At 55.3% G+C, this 18,736-nt stretch overlaps 1 protein-coding gene across 5 annotated transcripts in view; it reads right to left on the reverse strand.

Annotated features, from left to right (window-relative positions):
- RALGDS (ral guanine nucleotide dissociation stimulator) overlaps positions 1-18,736 on the reverse strand; it is a 62,525-nt gene that overhangs the window by 7,593 nt on the left and 36,196 nt on the right. For all 5 annotated transcript variants that reach the window (XM_087752676.1, XM_087752674.1, XM_087752673.1 and 2 more), the window contains exons 2-3: positions 1,016-1,126; positions 279-472 (exon numbers count right to left, since the gene is read on the reverse strand). In XM_087752676.1, the coding sequence (XP_087608802.1) occupies positions 279-472; positions 1,016-1,126 (305 nt within the window). The remainder of the gene's footprint in view (positions 1-278; positions 473-1,015; positions 1,127-18,736) is intronic.

Raw genomic sequence — 18,736 nt, forward strand, 5'->3', positions numbered from 1 at the left:
CTGTCCTGCTCCCCCCACTCTGCCATGGCCTCTGTGTTATGGGAAGAGGAAAGCAGCCAGCACTGACCAACTCGCAGCAAGGTACCAGCTGGAAGGGCTCCAGTTCACTGGGAAGTTGTGTCCTCCCTGCCCTGCCCCAAAACCTTCATGCTGATGGGATGGGGAGAAGCCCATCAGCCCTCCAAGACATGGCAGCAGAAGACGCTGGGGCTCTCCTGGCCAAGGGGGCTCAGACACTGGCCACCCCGGCTGCGTTTTGGGGCTCAGGGCAGCCTCACCTGTTAAGCAGCAGGTCCAGCACTTGCTTGGTGGTGGCGAAGGCCCGGTAAGTGCACAGGAAGATGGTGACGTAGGTGGAGTCATTGCCCTTGAAGGCTGAGACCAGGTACTCCACCAGCTTCTCCAAGGTCCCAGCTTTTATCGTCCGCACCTTACACGTCTCGTAGAGGTTTAACGCCGACTCGTTCTCAAACTGCCGGGACAAGAGCAGAAGTCAGTGAGCTGGATGAAAACAGACATGTTCAAGTGCAACGCAGTCCCACCAGCTTCACAAGCCGCTTTTGGGTCGAGGCTGGGACCATGGACGCCCTACAGCACCTGGGGCTCTCATGATGGGCCTGGGGAAGGGGAAGCCAGGTCTCCTCTGACACCAAATACCAGCAACTCAGCTGAGAAGACTTGAGCATTTACGAAATCCCAGGAAGGGCCTCAAGGTTGCCAAAATCTAGATGCAAATAAGGGTTGCCCTATTTCGCAAAATGGGGCTTCAGATTGTTTCCCCCGTGCCCCTTGCTGCAGGGCAGAGGCCAACGGGTGCTTCCATGTCCCGCTCCCAAATAAATACATGATTCCCAGATAAGGCTTGGAAGGATCCCCCTGGACAGGAGCGTATGGGGGAGCAAGAAGAGGGCAGGACATGGGCTGGTATCGACCCTGCCATCAGGTCACCATGTCTCTGGCAGGGCAGCATCTGAAAACACCCCGTGGCAGGAGGCTGGCGGAGCCCCCGGCTTACCCCCAGCCATCGCTGCCCTTTGTTGGCCGTGTGATGGAGCTGCACTTTCCGGAGCGATATGCTGTAGATCACACCATCCTCCAGCTCTTCTCCGATCTCCTGTGTGGAGCTCTGCACGGGAGGACAAGATACACCGTGAAATAAAGAGGGTGAAGCATGGCAGAGATGTTCTTGCAGGCTCACACGAGGCATCTCGGCAAGCCAAAGGCAACAGCCGGCAGGCAGTGAGAGTCTCCCTTGCCTGCTCAGAGATGCAATCCAGGCGACACCAGTCTTCCCGGCCAGCTTAACCCTGCGCCCACCTGAGCCTGCACACAGGCAGAGCCAAGACTTTGGGAAGCTGCTCTCAGTCTGCTCTGTGCCCCCTGCCTCTGCATCTCAGCCCTTCTGCAAACCCAGGCTGCACCAGCGGCGGGTGCCAGGCGGCGAGGGGAGCAGCGGGCAGCACACCCCCATACCCAGCCCTGGCCGCTTCCCCCTTCCCAAGCCTTTGCCTTTCCCGTAAGGTGACATTGCCGCCCGGTCTGACTGTAATCTTGGTAATCTGCCCCTGTGGGAACTGAGCACCTTGGCAATAAACAACCGTGAAACCAAGCTGCCCATGAGCTTCGGCAGCGCTGGCCAGGCACACAAGGCAGAAACTCAAGGGGGGAGCTCAAAGCTGGGCGAAACCCCAGGGAGCAGCACTGGGGTGGGCTCGGGCGCAGCTGGGACAGGTCCCTGCGCCCCTGGGGACAGGCCCCTCCGGGCCACAGCCCGACCCAGCTATGAGGCTCACATTTCTGCTCTGGGGAGATGGAGACCACCTAAAATTTGGTGAGGGGATGCTTCTCGGGGCAGGTCTCCAGCCACACACCTGCCCCAGCTCCCCCAGCCCCACATGCCAGCACGGGGCTCGGCAGCGGGTCCAGCCCCACAAGGATAATTCGGTTCCCTCCTCCTCCTCCTCCTCTCTCACCACGCTCTGCTGAGTCAGTGCCTCTCTTAAGAGGATTTATCCAGATCCTTTTAAACACCACAGGGATCTCCCCCGCCCTCCATCCCCCATGCCAAATGGCGGGACACGGTGTAACGCGCGGCAAAACCCACTGCTCAGCAGATGGGGAAAATGCCCGAAAGCAATAAGCCATTTAGCAGGGGGAGGTGACCATGCGCCAGGGTGCAGGGGCTCGGGGACAAGCCCCCCCTGCACATCACACTGCTAGCCAGGGGCACAGCCAGCCCGCGGCTTTCCCTGCAATCTGCCTCTCAGGAGCACAGAAAACCTTCAGCAATGGCAACAACGCAGAGCTCGACGGGGAAGAAGCTGGAAGCTGCCGTGGGGTGACCCAGGATGGAGCTCTAGGAGCACCGCTGCTCCCTGCAAAAATTCCTCCTCCTCCCAAACCACTCCCGTGAATGCGAGAACAGCCGTACCCAGGGCCCTGGCTTCAGACGATGCTGCACATCTCGAGAGAGGCTGAGCAGAAAGCGCCGAACACGACCCTGAGCTGACGTATCGAACGTGCACCTAGCACGCTCTTTAACCACCATCCTTTATCATCACCATCACAGCAGCGGTCACTGCGCTGTTATCACACCTTGCTCAACTCAAGTGCTTGTTATTAGCAAGGAATTAAGGCAGGGAACCACAGCCAGCTCAAACAGCAAGGGGAAAACTTTAAAAAGCCTCTCATTCACAGTTGTAATGAATGAGGACAGAGAATCCCCCTGGGCAGGGTTATTTGACTTCGCCCTCGCTTTCTGCTGAACCTGCTCTTCTCACTTCATGCCAGACTATCAAGAGGTTTGGTTTGCGGAAGCTCAAGGGGTTGAGAGGCTCCTAACTTCGGCTGTGCTGTGAACATCAGAAGTCTTTCCCAGGATTCACTGGCTTCCAGACCAACCTTGACAGCACCCGCACAAGGCAGCGGACAGACAGACATCCTTCTGGACACCTGCGTCAGTCCCCCTCTTGTTCTATGCTCTGGGATAAATCACGGCATAAATTTATGTTCAAGTGTAAAAAGGTCTGAATTTCAAGAATGGAAAAGGCACCAGCATGGTGTGCCCTGAGCCTTCCTAGACAGCATGACATGAAAATACATCTCCCTTCTGTCTTGACAAACCCCCAGGCTGGCTGCGGGGGTAGTGCAGACCTGACCCTAGCTTCCCCCCGCTTAGCTGGCCCAGGCCCAGGCAGGCTGGCAGCCCCGAGCCCCGGTGGTTGGCACCGCCCAGCCTGAACACTGACAGGGGCACCAACAAGCCCCTGAGTCCACCCCAGCCCAAACCCTGCTCCTCTGCAGCCCCATGTCACGTCCGTGCTGGGAGCCCCGCCAGAGCGGCCACCCATGCCATTGGCCCCGGTGCGGGGAAGATGAAGCCGTTTAAGCACATCAGCAAGGGGAAGGGGAGCTGGTGCGTAGCTAAAGGCACCAGCAGCCCAGAGAGCTGGGCTTCTCCCCCATCACCTCTCCACCAGAAGTTCACAGGAACGAGGTGCTCCTATGCCAGGCGAGTCACCCCCAACCCCACAAGCAGAGACGCCTTAGCTGGGAACCGGGGGCACCGGCACAACCTCGGGAGAGAGCTGCCGGCACTGCTAAAGCCTCACGTCCGCTCTAGATCAGCCACCTACAGTGATGCTACCTAACTCGATCCCGAGTCAGCCAAGTTGTCCTTCTTCCACCTATAGATGCTGTTTCCAGCAAAAAGAAAGAAAAGCTGTAGGAACTCTTCCCAGTTTGTCCACAGAGACCATCAGACCCTGGTGCCCACAGCTACGTGCTGTCCTCCAGAAGCGACAGCAGTAGACGCCTCCTGGGCGTGCAAGCCCGCTGCCCAAGGCGCAGCGACAGAGAAAGGGAATCACTACCAATGGTGCTTCACATCAGCTCCCCCAGGCTCCCTCCCAGTCTTTATCACCCACCCTGCAGATCAGCCCTGCCCTGCGTATCTTCCAGTTATGCTGCCTTTGGGCTGGAGGAAAGCTCTGGGTCCAGCAGGACCAGACTCCTGCACAATCCAACTCAAAAAGAGATCTGGCTGGGCAGTTGTAAACCCTAGACACAAATATCAAGAAAAATCAGATGCTTGTTGAGATGCAGTTAAATTAATAAAGAAATCAAATCACATGGGAGGACAAAACGTCCCAGGATCAACCCATGAATCATTGGCAGCCTCCGTGCAACTACAGTGGAAACTATTGCCATAACCGTGCAGGGGTTTTCACTCCGTATTTCGTGTCATGTGCGGAGGATACACCCATTTTGATGTGCGTAGAAGCAAATTTCATTTCCTTCCTATATTCAAGATTGTCAGATTCATTCATTTTTTGTCTTGCTGACTTGTGCGATATCCCCCAAAGTTCCCCCTTTGCAAACCACACACAAAGTATGCAGCTTCCCAGCGGTCTTCAGCCAGGCTCATGCCAAGAGCCAGGCAAGCTGCTACACTGGTACATTTTAAAATTTGGCTATTTATATTCTGCGTGAGCTTCCTCTTTCCTACCGCTGCTTCTCCAAGATGCTGATTGTGCATTCCGCGCATGTTGGTTAAAAACCAACGAAGCAAAAAGCAGCAGCAGGACAGAGCCAGTGAAGTCCCACTCCAACACCTGCACCAAATGCACGTTCCTCCCTTTGCAGATGAGGAGACACGGGGTGGGAGCAGGGCTGGGAGAGACACAAAACCTTGAACTGTGGCTTACGTACATGCTGGCCACCAAGGACTCTGCAATCCTAAGTCTGGCACTCACACCAGTTCCCTCCAGGACTTCCAGCGAGTCAATCAAAGATGAACATCTTCAACCAAAGATGAACACCTCCCTCTTGGGAGTTGGACTCGATGATTCTTATGGGTCCCTTCCAACTTGAGATCCTCTATGATTCTATGAAAATGGTCTCAAAAGAGCTTTGACAAACAAGTGCTGGTACGTATTGCTGCAACAGCTAATGCTCCCCGTTGCCTGCCCTACGCATCTGCTGGAGTTTCTGCCCCTCATAGCAGAAGGGAACACGAGTCGGGCCTCAGCCGGTACAACCACAGCCCAGCACCCACGTGCAAACCCTCCTGCAGCAGTGGTTCAACCTAAATAACTGAGCACCGCACTGCGGCAGAGATACAGGTGAACATCCCTTCCGCTTACTGCATCGCGCTGGTAGAAGAGATGCAGCCAACAGGCCCAGACAGCGCTTTAAACTGCTGCAACAAGATTCAGCAAAGCTTTTCGTGAAGGCACTAACTTTGAGCATGTTGATGCTTATGGCATTTGCACCTTCCACCAAACTCACACCAAAGGGACTCAGCACCCCAGAAAATTAATTCCAATGTATTTCAAATTGGGCACCAAAAAAGGGAAGACGTGGAAAATGAACATTTGACCACGATTTCTCCAGCTCAGTGTGCAATCCTGCTCCTCTCCACAGAGCAGGAAAAAGGCCTCTCGATGGAGGGGCACAAGGAAAAAACACATGTTTAACTTAGGGGTATCAGGCGCCCAATTCTGCAGAGTCGGAGGCTTTTGCAAAAGCAGCCGTAAGTGAACTCTGCAGGAGTTCATCCCCTGAAATATGAAACTGGAGGTCCGCACCAGATGGCTTGCCTGGTTTTGGAGACCGCCTCTTCCAACTGCAGATAGCCCCGGGCTGCGTGAGCAACCAGCTCCCCACCGTAGTTCAAAGCGTTTGTGACTACACCGGGGAGGAATTCCTACTCCGTGCAATAAACTCTTCTACTCTCTAGTGAATGTTCTAGTACACGGCACGGCGTTGAACCCCACGTCTTCACACGGAGGTTTAATAACGAGCTCTAAGATGTAGCCAAGGTTTACAGGCCTGGAGGAAGGGCTGTGGCGTGAGGGACCCTCGCAGGAGCCAGGCAGAGAGCAGCAGGGAATCTGCCTGCGTCTCTCCTCATCGGCTGAAGGGAGGGGAAAATGCAAAAGCCAAACAGCAAAGCAAAATATTGGCTAAGGATCTGCATTTTCGAAAGTGTTTGAGATCAGTCACAAAGGTGGTTTTAGTAAGATAGGAGTAAAGTATAGGATTAAGTGTGAGTGTGACAGCATCCCTGCACGTTACACACAGACAATTATCCAACAATTACTAGGTCTTAAGAGCTCTGGTCCCACGTGCCCCTGGGTTAGCACACTGGCCTCCAAAGACACAAAATAATGAACTGTTATTGGAAAAAGGTATTAATTTCAGCACACGTGGAAGAGGCAAAACTGCTTAAAGTGCTTTTACCGATGCTGCCTGGACAACAGCTGGTTTAAAGATCAAGATGTTCGTGCTACTCTGTTCCCTTTCAGCTGGGCTACACGAAATGCCTCTTCCACAGGCAGGTATAACACAGCACCGAGAGTTTCTTTGCACCACGATTTCCAAGGACCCCTGCTACCAGCCACAAGAGAGAAGCAGACGCTAACCCTGCCCATGGCACATCCCCGCGTCGGGAACCTGTGCCGGTTGGGAATTAACAGTGTCCCCTGGCTAAAGAGACAAGAGAAAGCAGAGCTGAGCCTCAGAGACATCACCAAGAGTTTCTTGTTGAAGCTCCATGTTTGCACAAGTTGAAAAGGACTTGATGAAAGCTGGTAAAGCCAGAAACAGAAAGTGGGGGTTTGGTCTTTACAGTCCCCAGTCTCTTCTCGGAATAATCCCTTCCCACCGGCAATGGGAAATGGGCCTTTTCAGAAACGAAAGAAACCTGCTTCACCAAGGACCGCGTCCTCCACGCTTGACACAAGCCCCGAGTTAAGTTTCGTTTCACTCCCGGGAGCAAATCCCGAACCCATACAACGAACAGCAGCGACTTTGGGGCCTCTTATGTAAACCGAAGCGTACGACATTATGTAAAAGGAAATACGAAAAAAGCCACCCCCATCTAGTGAAAGGAAAACAACTACAGTTCCGTGAACCAAAGATAAAGACCGCAAAAGCAGAAGTACCCTCTGTCCTACCCATCCAAAATAAGCACACGCAGCACAACACCCTTCCTCACGGGGACTTCCAGGCAAAAAAGCCCCGCGCTGGATGTTCCCCCGTGGCTCCGCCGGTCGGGATCGTCCCATCCGCCCCTCACACTCATCGGCGGTTTCCTTCCCCCAGCTGTGCTCAGGCTGGCTACAGAGACTGCCCAAAGCTGGCGAGGAAACTGCCGAATATCCCCCGTGTTCGGGGAAAGGAAAGGTGCCCCGTGCTGGCGTCTGCCTGCCCTCGGTGACCCATCGCACGGGCTTTGGTGTAGGAGCCCCGGGGAGGGCAGGAGCGTTCTTGCTCCCAAACACCATCCCAGCAAGGACCGTGGTGGCACTGGGGTACAGTGGTTTTTGCTGGCCACGGGCAGGTCGATCTCCTGCCGTCTCCGTTCTCCCTGAGCTGTGTTCCCACTGCTGCTGACGGAGCTCGAGTCCCCCACCGCAGCTCGGCTGCCCCCAGCCCCTGCCCCGGGCGCTGCTCCCCGCACAGAGATGTTAAGCAGATGGACATGTCTCCTTCGGGTTTTCGACGCTCTCTGCCTGCCTGCTCAGAGCTGCCTCTGACCAGGACCGATTCCAACAGCCCATTAAAAAACAACAACAAAGGAGGAAACAGGAAAAGAAGATAAAAAGGGCCAGAAGCTAAACTTAAACCCACTGTGAAAAAGGGGTGTTTTTGCCAGGACACCAAGGCAGTGGCGACAGCTGAGAGCCTGTTCTCACCCCATCAGCCACTGGGCTCGGCAGCTGGGCTTTCCCGACACCCTTAGCTCTGCTTTTGCTCTGCTTCAGGTGTTTCAGCATGGAAAGCTTCACCCAGCACCCACAGGGAACAGCCCCGGGGCTGTGCATCACCCAGCACCATGCGCTCCCGGGGAGCCGGACGGGGCAGAGGGAGAGGGCACAACACTCCATATCTGCCTCTTGTGGGGATTTTATACCTCCTCCCTTGGGGTCTGGGGCTGCCCGAGACCGACAGCAGGTTTGATCCTGTGTCTGCAACCCAGAGGGGTTAGAGACAATATTCAAAGGCAGTCTTCTCCACCCTCACGGCTTAGAAAGAAGAGAAAGCAGCGGCTGGGGATCGGTTACAAAGGCATCTTGTGACTTGCACGCAGTGAGTCAGTGGCTGGAGTGAGGATTAGGAGCTCAGCGCTTGGGTCCAGAAACGAGACAGAGCAGATACACAGGATTCCTCCCCGACTCGCTTTTGTTCTGCTTTTAAAGAAAACTAAGAGCCTTCCCACACATAGAAACTTTTTCACTCTTTTTATGGTCTGGAAATCAAGAGTCAAAGATCTGCAAAGTTGCTCCGTGTCCATTCCATCCCGCCCCAGCCTCCAAGGGGGAGGATCGGGCCCCCTGAGGCAGGGGTGATGCAGGTGCTGGGGGATCAGCCTTGCCAGGGGGGCTCCCCAGGGAAAAGCAAACTCCATCTGCAGCTGGCAGAGCCCGGGACACCAGGGATGATTGCTTAACTCCAAACCCTGTGTTTCCTGCACCCGGGAGTACATGAAGACCACCAGCACCTCTCCCTAGACATTGGCATCCTATGTGAAAACGTCACCAAAGCAGGACTTCCCTCAGGTTCCCGACCAGGGGACGTGCCGGGAAGGCTCCCTTCGCAGGCTGCTGAAGGTTAGAAGAAGACTGAGTGCAGCAGGTTTTGCTTCCTCTCTGAGTTGATGGAAAAAACATCCCGCCGACACAGCAGTTCTAGCTCTTGCTCCACAGTCCTTAGCTTTGTGTTCGTGATCGCTTCGGCGTGCGTTTCAGCAGCATCCATGCTCAGCGCCAACGCCTACGCAGAGTCAGGCTTGCATACGAGGGACGCAGCTGGCCTTTGCTTACAGAGCAACTGCTCCGCTACAAACTCGTCTAGAGCCCGGAGGGGAATCACTGGAAGTGAAACCAGAACGGCATGACTGGTGACAACGGGTGTATAAAAAATTAATATGTATTGCTCTATAAGGGTAAATAAAGATTGAGTGGTTCATAGTAAGTCATTTCAGCTCAGAACAAAGGTCTGTGCTTCACCAAGATGGAACAGAAAAATCTGCAAAAACCGTAACAGAAACAAGTTGAAAAATTATTATTTGGTGTGTGTACAGTAGCACCTGTAAGTCACGTGCAACCTGACAGCTCTATAACACCTTGTTCAAATGCAAAGAAAAACAGGGTGTGTGTCCCAAAGAGATTACAGTTCAAGCCTGATCTAATGTTTCTCCGTTGATTCCACTGCTGAAACAGGGCCCTGTCACACCAAGCGGGTTATTTCTGCGACAGCGAGAACTGCTGTATGTATTTGGAAAGGGACGGTGACCAGGTTGGCACTCGGAGCTGACGCACCTTGAAACCGAGTGGTATGCTCATTCCTGAAATGTCAGTCGTATCTTAACACACGTGAACCGGAACAGCCAGCCTTGTTTGCTGGTGCGACGCCAGGGTAACGCTTGCCCCTTGTGCACATCAGCATTTGCAAGCTATGTGTTCACCTATCCCAAAAGTCAAGTCTTTACGTTCTCGGAGACACGAAGCCTTGAGTCATTCTCCTGCTCTCAGCTTGTAGTCCATGTGCCAGCCCAGATAGCCAAAAAATTAATTTTAAGAAGTATTAGCTGCTCCTAAACCAGCTGCTTTTGTCAAACCTCCCCCTTGACCCCAGCATGTACCTGACCTGCACGAACGAAGATCACACCTGGGCACACACCTGCAGCACAAGCAAGGCACATGGGATATGCAGAAGGGGCAACGCAACAATGACGGCTCCAGCGACTGCCAGGCGTAAAACATCAGCCCAGACCTAGGAAGCGGCTTTCAGCCCCCCTCGCCATGCTGAACCATCCCACCAGCCCCACGCTGATGCTCCCAGGGAGCTTCGCCACACACCATTCCCGAGCAGCCTGGATAAACCGTAAATGACTGCCTATGCAGTAACCCACCTGCTGCAGCTTGCAGAGGGAAAAAGAAAGCAAAGTCCTTTCTTTCTGCAATTTTAAAGGTGCACAGATTGGGGTGGACAAATTGGAGGCTGTCCAAAAGCCACAGCCCTGTCTGGCTGCAGGCTGGCTTACGGTAACTGCACCATCACCCTTCGTTTCAATTTGAACAAGGTTAATTTCAATTTAGCTCAGACACATCCTTAGCTTAGATAAGCTGAACCAAAATAAGCCCTCGTGAAATAAATGTGTCCACCCATGTGTTTACACTACCTTACGTCAACTTACATTCCCTCCATTAAAGCTGGTGAGATTGAAGCGTGGGCAAAGCCGACAAGCCTAGACCTCTTGGGCCCCCATCCCCAAAATCCCGACGCCCCAGCCTGCACAGAGGAGGATGCCCGGGGGGGTCCGGATGCCCCCGGTCCGCCCTGACCCCAGAGCAGGGCAGGCTCGGGTGCTCTCCCAGCCCGGCTCAATGCCGTCACTGTGCTCCTCGGGGCCGGAGAGGGGCTTGCGGTGCCGGTGGCGCACGGACGGCCTCGCCGGATGGCTCGCTCTTTGTGTGCGTGTCTGCATCAGGGTGACCCAGTAAACAGCTGAAGCAGAGAAAATGCAGGAACAATCCAGCGCAGGGAGGCAGCGAGGGGCTGCCGGTGAAAGGACGGGAAGAATAAATGCGAGCCTTTGTTCTCCGGCCGTGCCCCTCGCGCCCGACTCCCACCCCGGCCGGGATGACGTAGGATGCCTCCATTTGCTGCCGGCATGCTTCCCGGGCCGCCCTGCGCCGATGTCCAGGCTGAGCCCATCTCGTCCCAGCCTCCTCCTGACACCCACAGCCCCAGCGTGTCCCATCGCATCCCAGCTGCAGGACTCAGGCCATCCCCTTCGCTCCCGGGAAGGGCTACTGCAGGCTGATCCCAGAGAGATTTTCCTCTTGGATAGTCCCCCCGTACTTGTTCCCCTCCCTGGGGTGCCTGTGGGAAGCTGGAAGGGGGAAGAGCAAGCACTTTTGCTTTGTAATCAGGAAAATTTCACCTTCAGAGCATTACTTAAATAGGTGTCGATGAGGCAGTAGGTGCTATATAAGCAGGTACAGAGGCAGGAGTCAACAAGCCAACACCTGGGGGGCCTGCAATCAGGATGCTCACTCAACTAAGTCTGATTTCCACAGCTGAAACAACTGAGAGCTTAAGTTTAATTGGCACCTTTGGGGAGAAAACAACTGAAAAAAAAATTAAAAAAAGATCCAGCTGTTGTCAAGTGCCTGAACACGCACACCGGGAGCCCAAGCAGCGAGGTTTGGACCCGGGCCCTGCCCCGAGCGCTGGGTGTGCCAGCTCCTGCGCATCCAGAGGGTGGAGAGCGGCTGCGGTAGGAGGAACGTGGGTGTCCAGGCAGGGTGCAGGCAGCCGGGGCGGTGGGATGAATTCCCTCCCCGGACCCTCAGCCCTGCACTTGCAGGTGTGGGTCCTGCCGTGGACTGTGTCCGAGCATCAGCCAGAGCGGGACCTGCCGGCAGCCATCCCTCCATCCCTCCGTCAGCTGTCAGCCAGCCCCCCGGGCGTAGCAGGGAGAGAGCAGGCAGCTTCACGCAGGGCTGCTCCACTTTCCCACCTACCCTGATTCAGCACACACTTTTGGGACCATGTTTTCTCCCACCACTTAAGACACAGTCTTTTTGCAGCGATGGCTGATGACAAAGGCGTACCAGCATCTGCAGCAGCACACCTGCGTTTGCTCAGGGACACCGGGATATCAACCCGGCACTGGGTCACCGCAGGCATTTGCTGGCAAGCATTCCCTCCCGTTACTAGAGCTCTTTCATGGCAGGTAAAGCACCACACAAGTAAGCCTGTTCCTCCTGGCCACAGCACTTTGGCGAGCCAGTACGGGCACGCTCCCACCCTGACTCGTCTGTTTCTGCCACCCTGCCCCTTCATCCCCTGGGACTACCAGCACCCCTGCAGCTCGCCCTCCCATTTAAAATTATTTTGAGGATAAACCCTGGGATACCCAAAAAGCTAATGTGCACAATGACCATGGGGCAGCATCGGTGCGAAGAGGGCAGAGCTGCCCACCTTCCTTCCCTGCCTCCTTTCCTTTGACGTTACCTTGACTAAGACAGGTCAAGCCTCCAACAGCCCCATCCTCCTAGAGCTGAGTTTTGCTGAGGAACATGGTGAAATCCATGGGAATGAGGACTGGGAGAGATGGATTTTGTGGGATACCCCCCCCCAGGCACCTCAGGGAATAAGTGTTTGTTATGACACTGGCGCGAGCCATAGCTACGCCATGAGTCAGCCCCGGCGCGCTGCGAGGGAGGGACCAGCCTGGCCCGTCTTCGTGTCGTTCTCACTGTTGCAACCGGGACTGAATCTAGTAAACCGCATTGTCTAGAAACCCAGTAATCACAGTGACGGTCACTAGCAACGGGCACCGCCGCCGCATTGCTCAGCACGGGGATCTGGCCAAGGGGCTCTGACCAGCAGAACTGCAGTTGGGACCAAACATCCATTAAAAAAAATAATCAAAAGCAAACAAATAGCAACATTTGGAGAAAAGCTGGGCTGCTTAAAATGATAAACCAAACCAAGCATTAGCCTTGCTCTGAAAAGTCTGCAGTGATCGTTGGGGTCGCAGCATGGGAGGAATGGGGGTGACACCATTGGCCCCAGTTCATACCCCACATCCTCCAGCTCCTGCAGCTCACTGGCTCTGCTGCTGCTCCGACACATGGAGCCAGACCTCACCAGCAGCAGGCCACCAGCTGAGCCTTTTAGGCAACTGTCTTCGAAGAAAATCCCTGGGGTTTTGGCCTAAACTGGAAGGTGAGGTCCTGAAGCCCCCGACCACACGAAGGTCTGTGCTTCAGCATCCTTGTTCACATCCTACAGCTGAGTTTTTGCCCTGCCAGTCTTGGGCAACATGCTTTGCTTTGCCCAGCTTGGCTAAACAATGGTTTCCTGAAGTTAGTTCCAACTCTTAAGAAGCCAACCCAAACCAAACACATCATTTCACAAACGAAAACGCCGGCTCGAGCGGGGAGCCTAGCACAGGCTCGCAGCTTGCGAGTCTCCATGGAGACCCAACCACCGCAAAGAGCAGGGAAAGGCTGCGTGGTTTTGCTCCATCACATGAAAAGAAGTTCTGGTAAGACGGGTAGCGAGCCCTTTGAAAAGCAGGTTTCCACACAGGCCTGCTGTTTGTTAAAGTGTGGTTAGCAGAAAGACAAGCCGCTCTAAAAATAATGCCTCAGCATTCCAGATGAAGTTGCTTCCAATGAGTTTCCTCTCCAATCTGCTCCGTTTGCAAGTCAAAACAACTTTTTTCCTGCCCTGTCAGCTCTGAGGGCTTGGCTGGTGCCTGGCAGCTGGAGCCATCTCCGTCCTGCCTCCGCCGACCCCAGGCACCCGCTGCCCGGGCACCCAGCACCCCACACGCGGAGCGGGAGGATGCCCTTCCCCGTCCCAGCATGTTCCTGACGGCAGGGCTCATCGAAATCCAGCTGCGTAATGAAAACAAACTCGCTGCTGTCAAGCCGTGCAAGTGAAACGGGCCACGCGTGTGCCTGATCTCCACTGACACTGAGCTGTCACGTAACTCCTGAGCCCCAAGTATGTTAGAGAGAAACTCGCAGCGATTATCTAATGTACAGGCTCTGCCCTATAAGAACCTGTACCAACGTAGCGCCTGCCCGGAATGTAACCAAAGACTTTAGAGATTATTTGCATAACGTTATTAAAAACAAAACAAACAAAATCACATGGAGAGAGACAGAGGCTTTAGGTGCTGCAGAGCTGCCACTTCATTGCACCGAAGGAGACCAGTGTTTTGCTCGCTGCAGCCCACGTGGCACGGCCCATGCAGAGATTTAGGAGAGGACTTTCCTGTTGCCTCTGGGAGAGCTGTTCCCGGTGTTAAGAGAACAAAGGGCCCATCCACAAAAGCCCTTCTGCAAACGCCAGATTACATATGTGAGCAAAGACGCTCCTGCGCTCGCATGCAGTGTGCACCTAGAGCAGGCTCGCCGTGCAGCACCCTCGCACCTCTGCCGCTGCTCCGATCCCCTCCCCGCGTCTCCATCCAGGCGGCCAAGCAGCGAGGCAGAGCCTCCGGGGAGCGGCTGGGATTATTCCATGCCAGAGCTCAGCGCTCCCTTTCCCTAACGACGCGGGAGCAAAGTCCAAATGCAGCTTTATTGGAGCTCCGCGAGCCAGGCGGGCTGGGGCTGCGGCAATGTCCGGGTGAGCCCTCACACGGGGACAGGAACGAGACCAACCAACAGCTGAAGTAGCCGAACAGCTCAATTCTTCCCCTGCTGCCAGTTTTCCCAGGCAGGCACGCTCCAGCCTGAGGCCACGATACAGTTTCAGTGTGATGCTTAAACAGGTCTCCCTGGGCACCAAGTCCCTCCTGGCCAGAGCCCTCGTGCCGGCCTCCCCCTTCAGCCTACAGATGCTTCTCGCTGCAAATGAAGGTCCCCCAGAGCCCCACGGCAAGCAACACGCATTCTGGACAGGCTGCGGATGCTGCTGTTGGGCCTAACCCAGCACCACGCGCACTAACCACACGGGATGAACAGGCTAATCTGTGGAGGCTATGAGTCCTGCAACTCAATTCTTTCTCCCCAAGGCCCAAGTGATGCTCAAATCGCGACCCCCCCCATCCAGACCCCACAGGTGCCATCCCACCAAAGCAATGCACAAACTCGGACCCGCCACGAGTTGCGCTGGAACCCCCCGGGCCCCCCGCCAGCAGATCGGCCAGCTTTGTATCCAAATCCCGCTCCTTAGCAACGACATTTTTTTCCCCCCTCTTGCTGGGTCCGTGGGAGATGAAGAAATATCTGAGAACTGAAACAGCCCTGCTGCAAGTATGTATTTAAGTAAGAGGAACACATCCGCTCAAAAGCCAGTCACTAGCAGCTCTGGAAATAACGGTGTTAGAGAAAGTATAAGCAGGGGATACCCAGCCTTTAAATGTGGTCTAGAGTGACCTAAATAAACTCTCTGCTCCTTCAATTACACATCCCTCGGGGGACAGAGCGGCTGGCAATTAGAGAGCCGGAAAGGGTGATGGAGGAGCCGCTAGTGGTGAAGCCCTTCTTATGGCTGGACCAACTCAGGTGGCCTTAAAGCCAGCCGTGCCCTGGCCCTAACTGGGGGGTGGTCACAGCCAGCCCCCCAGCTCCGAAACAGTGGTGCCGGCTGAGCGAGACCCATCCCCACAGGCACAGCTGGCCTGACGCTCCTTTTGCTCATCCCACCCCAAACCCAGGCACACAGAAGCATGGAAATCCTCCGAGATTGCATTTAGTCGCCCCTGCCCAGTAATCCCACCTCGATAGCTAGAAAACAGATGGCTGTAGCAGAGCAACAGTGTGATCTGGGGGGCCTGGAGCACCCCGAGCTGCAGCACGGAACCTCCTGCTTGCCCCGTTGCAGGGAGCCCCGGGAGCGAAGCCGGGGCACAGGGGTGCCGGGGATAATAAATAAAGATTTCCATTTCCAGAGCTGCCAGTCTGGTACTAAATCCACTAAAACCTCAGCGAGATCCCAGTACCGGAGGGTTTCCCACCCCTATGGAAACATGGCACAGCAGCCTTCAAGTAACATGATCCTTACACAAACACATTTAGAAACCTCTCTCCAGCTTCTCTCTAACCATATCAAATAATAATAAAAAAATCCCTCCCGCCTCTGTTATTCCCATCCTGCAGCAGCCACCAACAATCAGCATCTCAGCCTGCTCCTGGCCTCACCGCCGGCTCCAAACCCTTCTGGAGGGGGGCCAGAAGGTAGGTCCCCATCCAAGAAATACCAACAGATGATGTCCATCTGGCAAATTGCAAGGGGCATATCAGGTTGTGCCTGGGGGAGAAGAACGGGCTGAGAGAAAAGGATCTTCTTCCAAAGGCACCATAGGAAGCTAAAAGAAAATAGCTTTTAAGAAATATCTTTGCCCCTCCCTTGCCTCCTTCCCAGCTGTAAAGAACAAGCACTGATCTCCAAGGCATCTGGGCTGAGCAATTCAAGTTTTAGAGGATGTGTTTAGCAACTGAAAATCTCCTAATTGTTCCGAAAACAAATAGACCCAGAACAGCAAGGACACAAGCTTTTTTGATATGCATCAGCCCAGCCACTTGTCTAGAGGTTCGGCAACGTCGGTCTCATGACAGTTTCAGTCTGTGTCATCTGCAGTGCTGTTCACAGCAGGCTTGTCCAGCAAGGACCAGGAGGAGGGCCACCAAATTCACTTTGTGGCTGCCACTGGACAGGAAGGATTGACACTGATTTGGGATGGATTGGAACTGGAAAGGTCAAAGCAAAAGGTCTGCAAAGCTGCTCTGTCGATCCCTCGCTTGAGACAGTTTAAATTTTCCATTCCCTGTGGTTAAAATCACGGCGAGAACACTCGGCAGCACGTGGCCACGAGACCTCGAAGCGATGCCTGGGTGATCGACACCGTTGCTGCGGGACACAGGCAAAGGTCTGCCCTGCCGACATCCGCGGGCGCTCAGCCGAGGAGCGGAAAATGAGATCCGCGTTCCCCGCAACCTGCCCAGCAGCTTTCCAGGGATCCTCTATTCCCTGTGGGACCAGACTATCCACCCCATAAGCTGGCACAGCTCCATCGAAACCAGCTCTGTCCCAGCGCAGGGGACACGCCGAGCCCGGGAAGCACAACACCCTTTGGCGGAGGTGGCAACCCCAGGCTCCCTCCGCGGACCTGGGGACCGGCAGCAGCGCTGCGGGGCTATTAACGGGGGTTAGCAAAACACTGAAGGTCTCCGGGGGTTTTCTTATTCAAATAATCTGCCTTCTCCTCCCAGCGTGCATCTTGCAGAGTAACTCTACCCGAGGATTATAACCACACCAGGCTGCTGCCAGGACAGTTGTCACAACACTGACAATCGTATTTTTTTTCCTTTCCCCAGTTGTGCACCAATGCCGGCAGGCACAACCCGCCCGGCGGGGCTCAGCGAGCAACGTGGAGGCCCTCGCACGGGAACACGCTAGAGCTTAGCGGCTCTCCGAGCATCTCCAAGCTGCTTGGGAGGCAGTGGGTCACCACACACCGCTCTGGGATGCACCTTTTCTTGCAAATGGATGGCACAGAGAAGGGAGGAATCCGTCTGCAAGTTGTTTGGGGCTGGGAGGAAAGCCCAAGCCATCAGATGCCGGGACCGTGCTCTGACCATTACGCAGCACGGATCCACGTACAGCCCAGAGCAGAAATCTGGGCAAAAACGACTTCAGAGGAGGTCTGGCGAGCAATTGTCTCTCCGCTGTGCTCAGGTGAGCAGGGGCTTGCTCAGGGCCAGCGTGGGCCATGCAAAGCCGCCCTCAGCCCCAGTGACTTTTCCTTTGCAGCCCCCGTCACCCAGGACGCTGCCAGACCCTCTCCTGAGCTCCGGAGCCTCCTCCGGTCGGGGTGCACGGGGGCTCGCACGTGCCAGGCAGCCTCTCCCCTGGGGTAAGAGCAGCACGCCGCATCACCCCCTTTTCCTCCCCGCTCCTCCTGCTCTCCCTGCCAAAAGCGCGGCCCCTCGGCCTCCCGGAGCGCAGAGGGCCGGCGAGGCTGGACTTCCTGCCAGGCATAACACGAACCAGATGATGTACTCCAAACAATGTCAGTACGCCCACCCCCAGGAGAGAGAAGCAGGGAGGAGAAAGCGGGGGGGAAAATAAGCTGGACGGAGCTTTCATGAACTCTGGGCAGAGCTGATGAGCTCCTGCCACCAGGCCAGAGGTGAACCAATACAGCCGGAGCCTGAGATTATCCCTTCCCGTCCGTGGCTGACCAAGACTTTCCATCGCGGGTTACGGGGTAGATTGTTTAGCGCTGGGAGAAGGAGCCATCACCCCCCGAAACGCTGGCCGCCCTCCCCGGATATCTGCACAGCAACTCAGGAGGTTTTAGTGGCGATTCCCGCCCTCCGCCGCCCTCCTCCAGCGGGAAGCATCCAGAGCTGAGAAGCACATCTGCAGCTGGCTCTAAATCCCAGCAAAGCCAGACTTGCTGACCCTTGCTGATATTAACCCCCGCACCACCAGCACGCCGGCGCAGGCCAGCGCGCAGGGCTCAGACGCTGCCCTGAAAGCACCACCTCTGAAGGCCAAAACCTTCCTCCCGCTGAGCTTCTCCTAACACACTGTGTGCTTGGAATCAATGACATTCCCGGCACGTCGAAGATGATCATCCATCATCTGTGCCAAAAGGCACAGCTCTGACTCAGATTATTTCGGGTGCCTCCGCACGCAACTGCCATCAACAAACCACTCAGGCTGAGATCTCCAGGGGACCAGTCCGACTCTGAACCGCCTGAGGTTGAATGCAAAGAAGCACAAATATTTTGCATCCTCCAGCAAAGTCCTCCCAATGCCTGTAACCTTCCCAGAGGACACTTTTGTGGTTTGGACAAGCCTGGAGCCTTTACAAGCAGCTCAGATCTGAGCAGACTCCTGCCCCCAGCAGCCAGAGTCTCAAATAAAATATTAAAAACCCCTGGTTTTAGCAATCTGCCCCCTTCCCTGGTTTTCTTGAGGGAGAGCGTCTCTTTGGTTTTTCCCAGCAGAGAGCCTGGCAGCCTGCCTGCCAGGCAGTGGCACAGGGACACCAAGCAAGAAAACCAAGCAGGGGCACCCGTTTATTAAATAAAATGAAACAGCACTACACGTAGCAGACTGCCCGCAGCGATCCCCTTCCCAGGCTTGGGCCGGCTTTGGCCAGGCTGCCAGCGAGGCGGAGAACCCCAAACTGCCGAGAAGCGTGCGCCGGGGCCCGCTCCGCGCTCCCACCCTGCAGCGGGCTGAG

This window comes from Nipponia nippon, unplaced genomic scaffold (genome assembly GCF_047370975.1).
Source record: "Nipponia nippon isolate SJK-2023a ecotype South Korea unplaced genomic scaffold, ASM4737097v1 scaffold_16, whole genome shotgun sequence".
Taxonomy (NCBI): Eukaryota; Metazoa; Chordata; class Aves; order Pelecaniformes; family Threskiornithidae; genus Nipponia; species Nipponia nippon.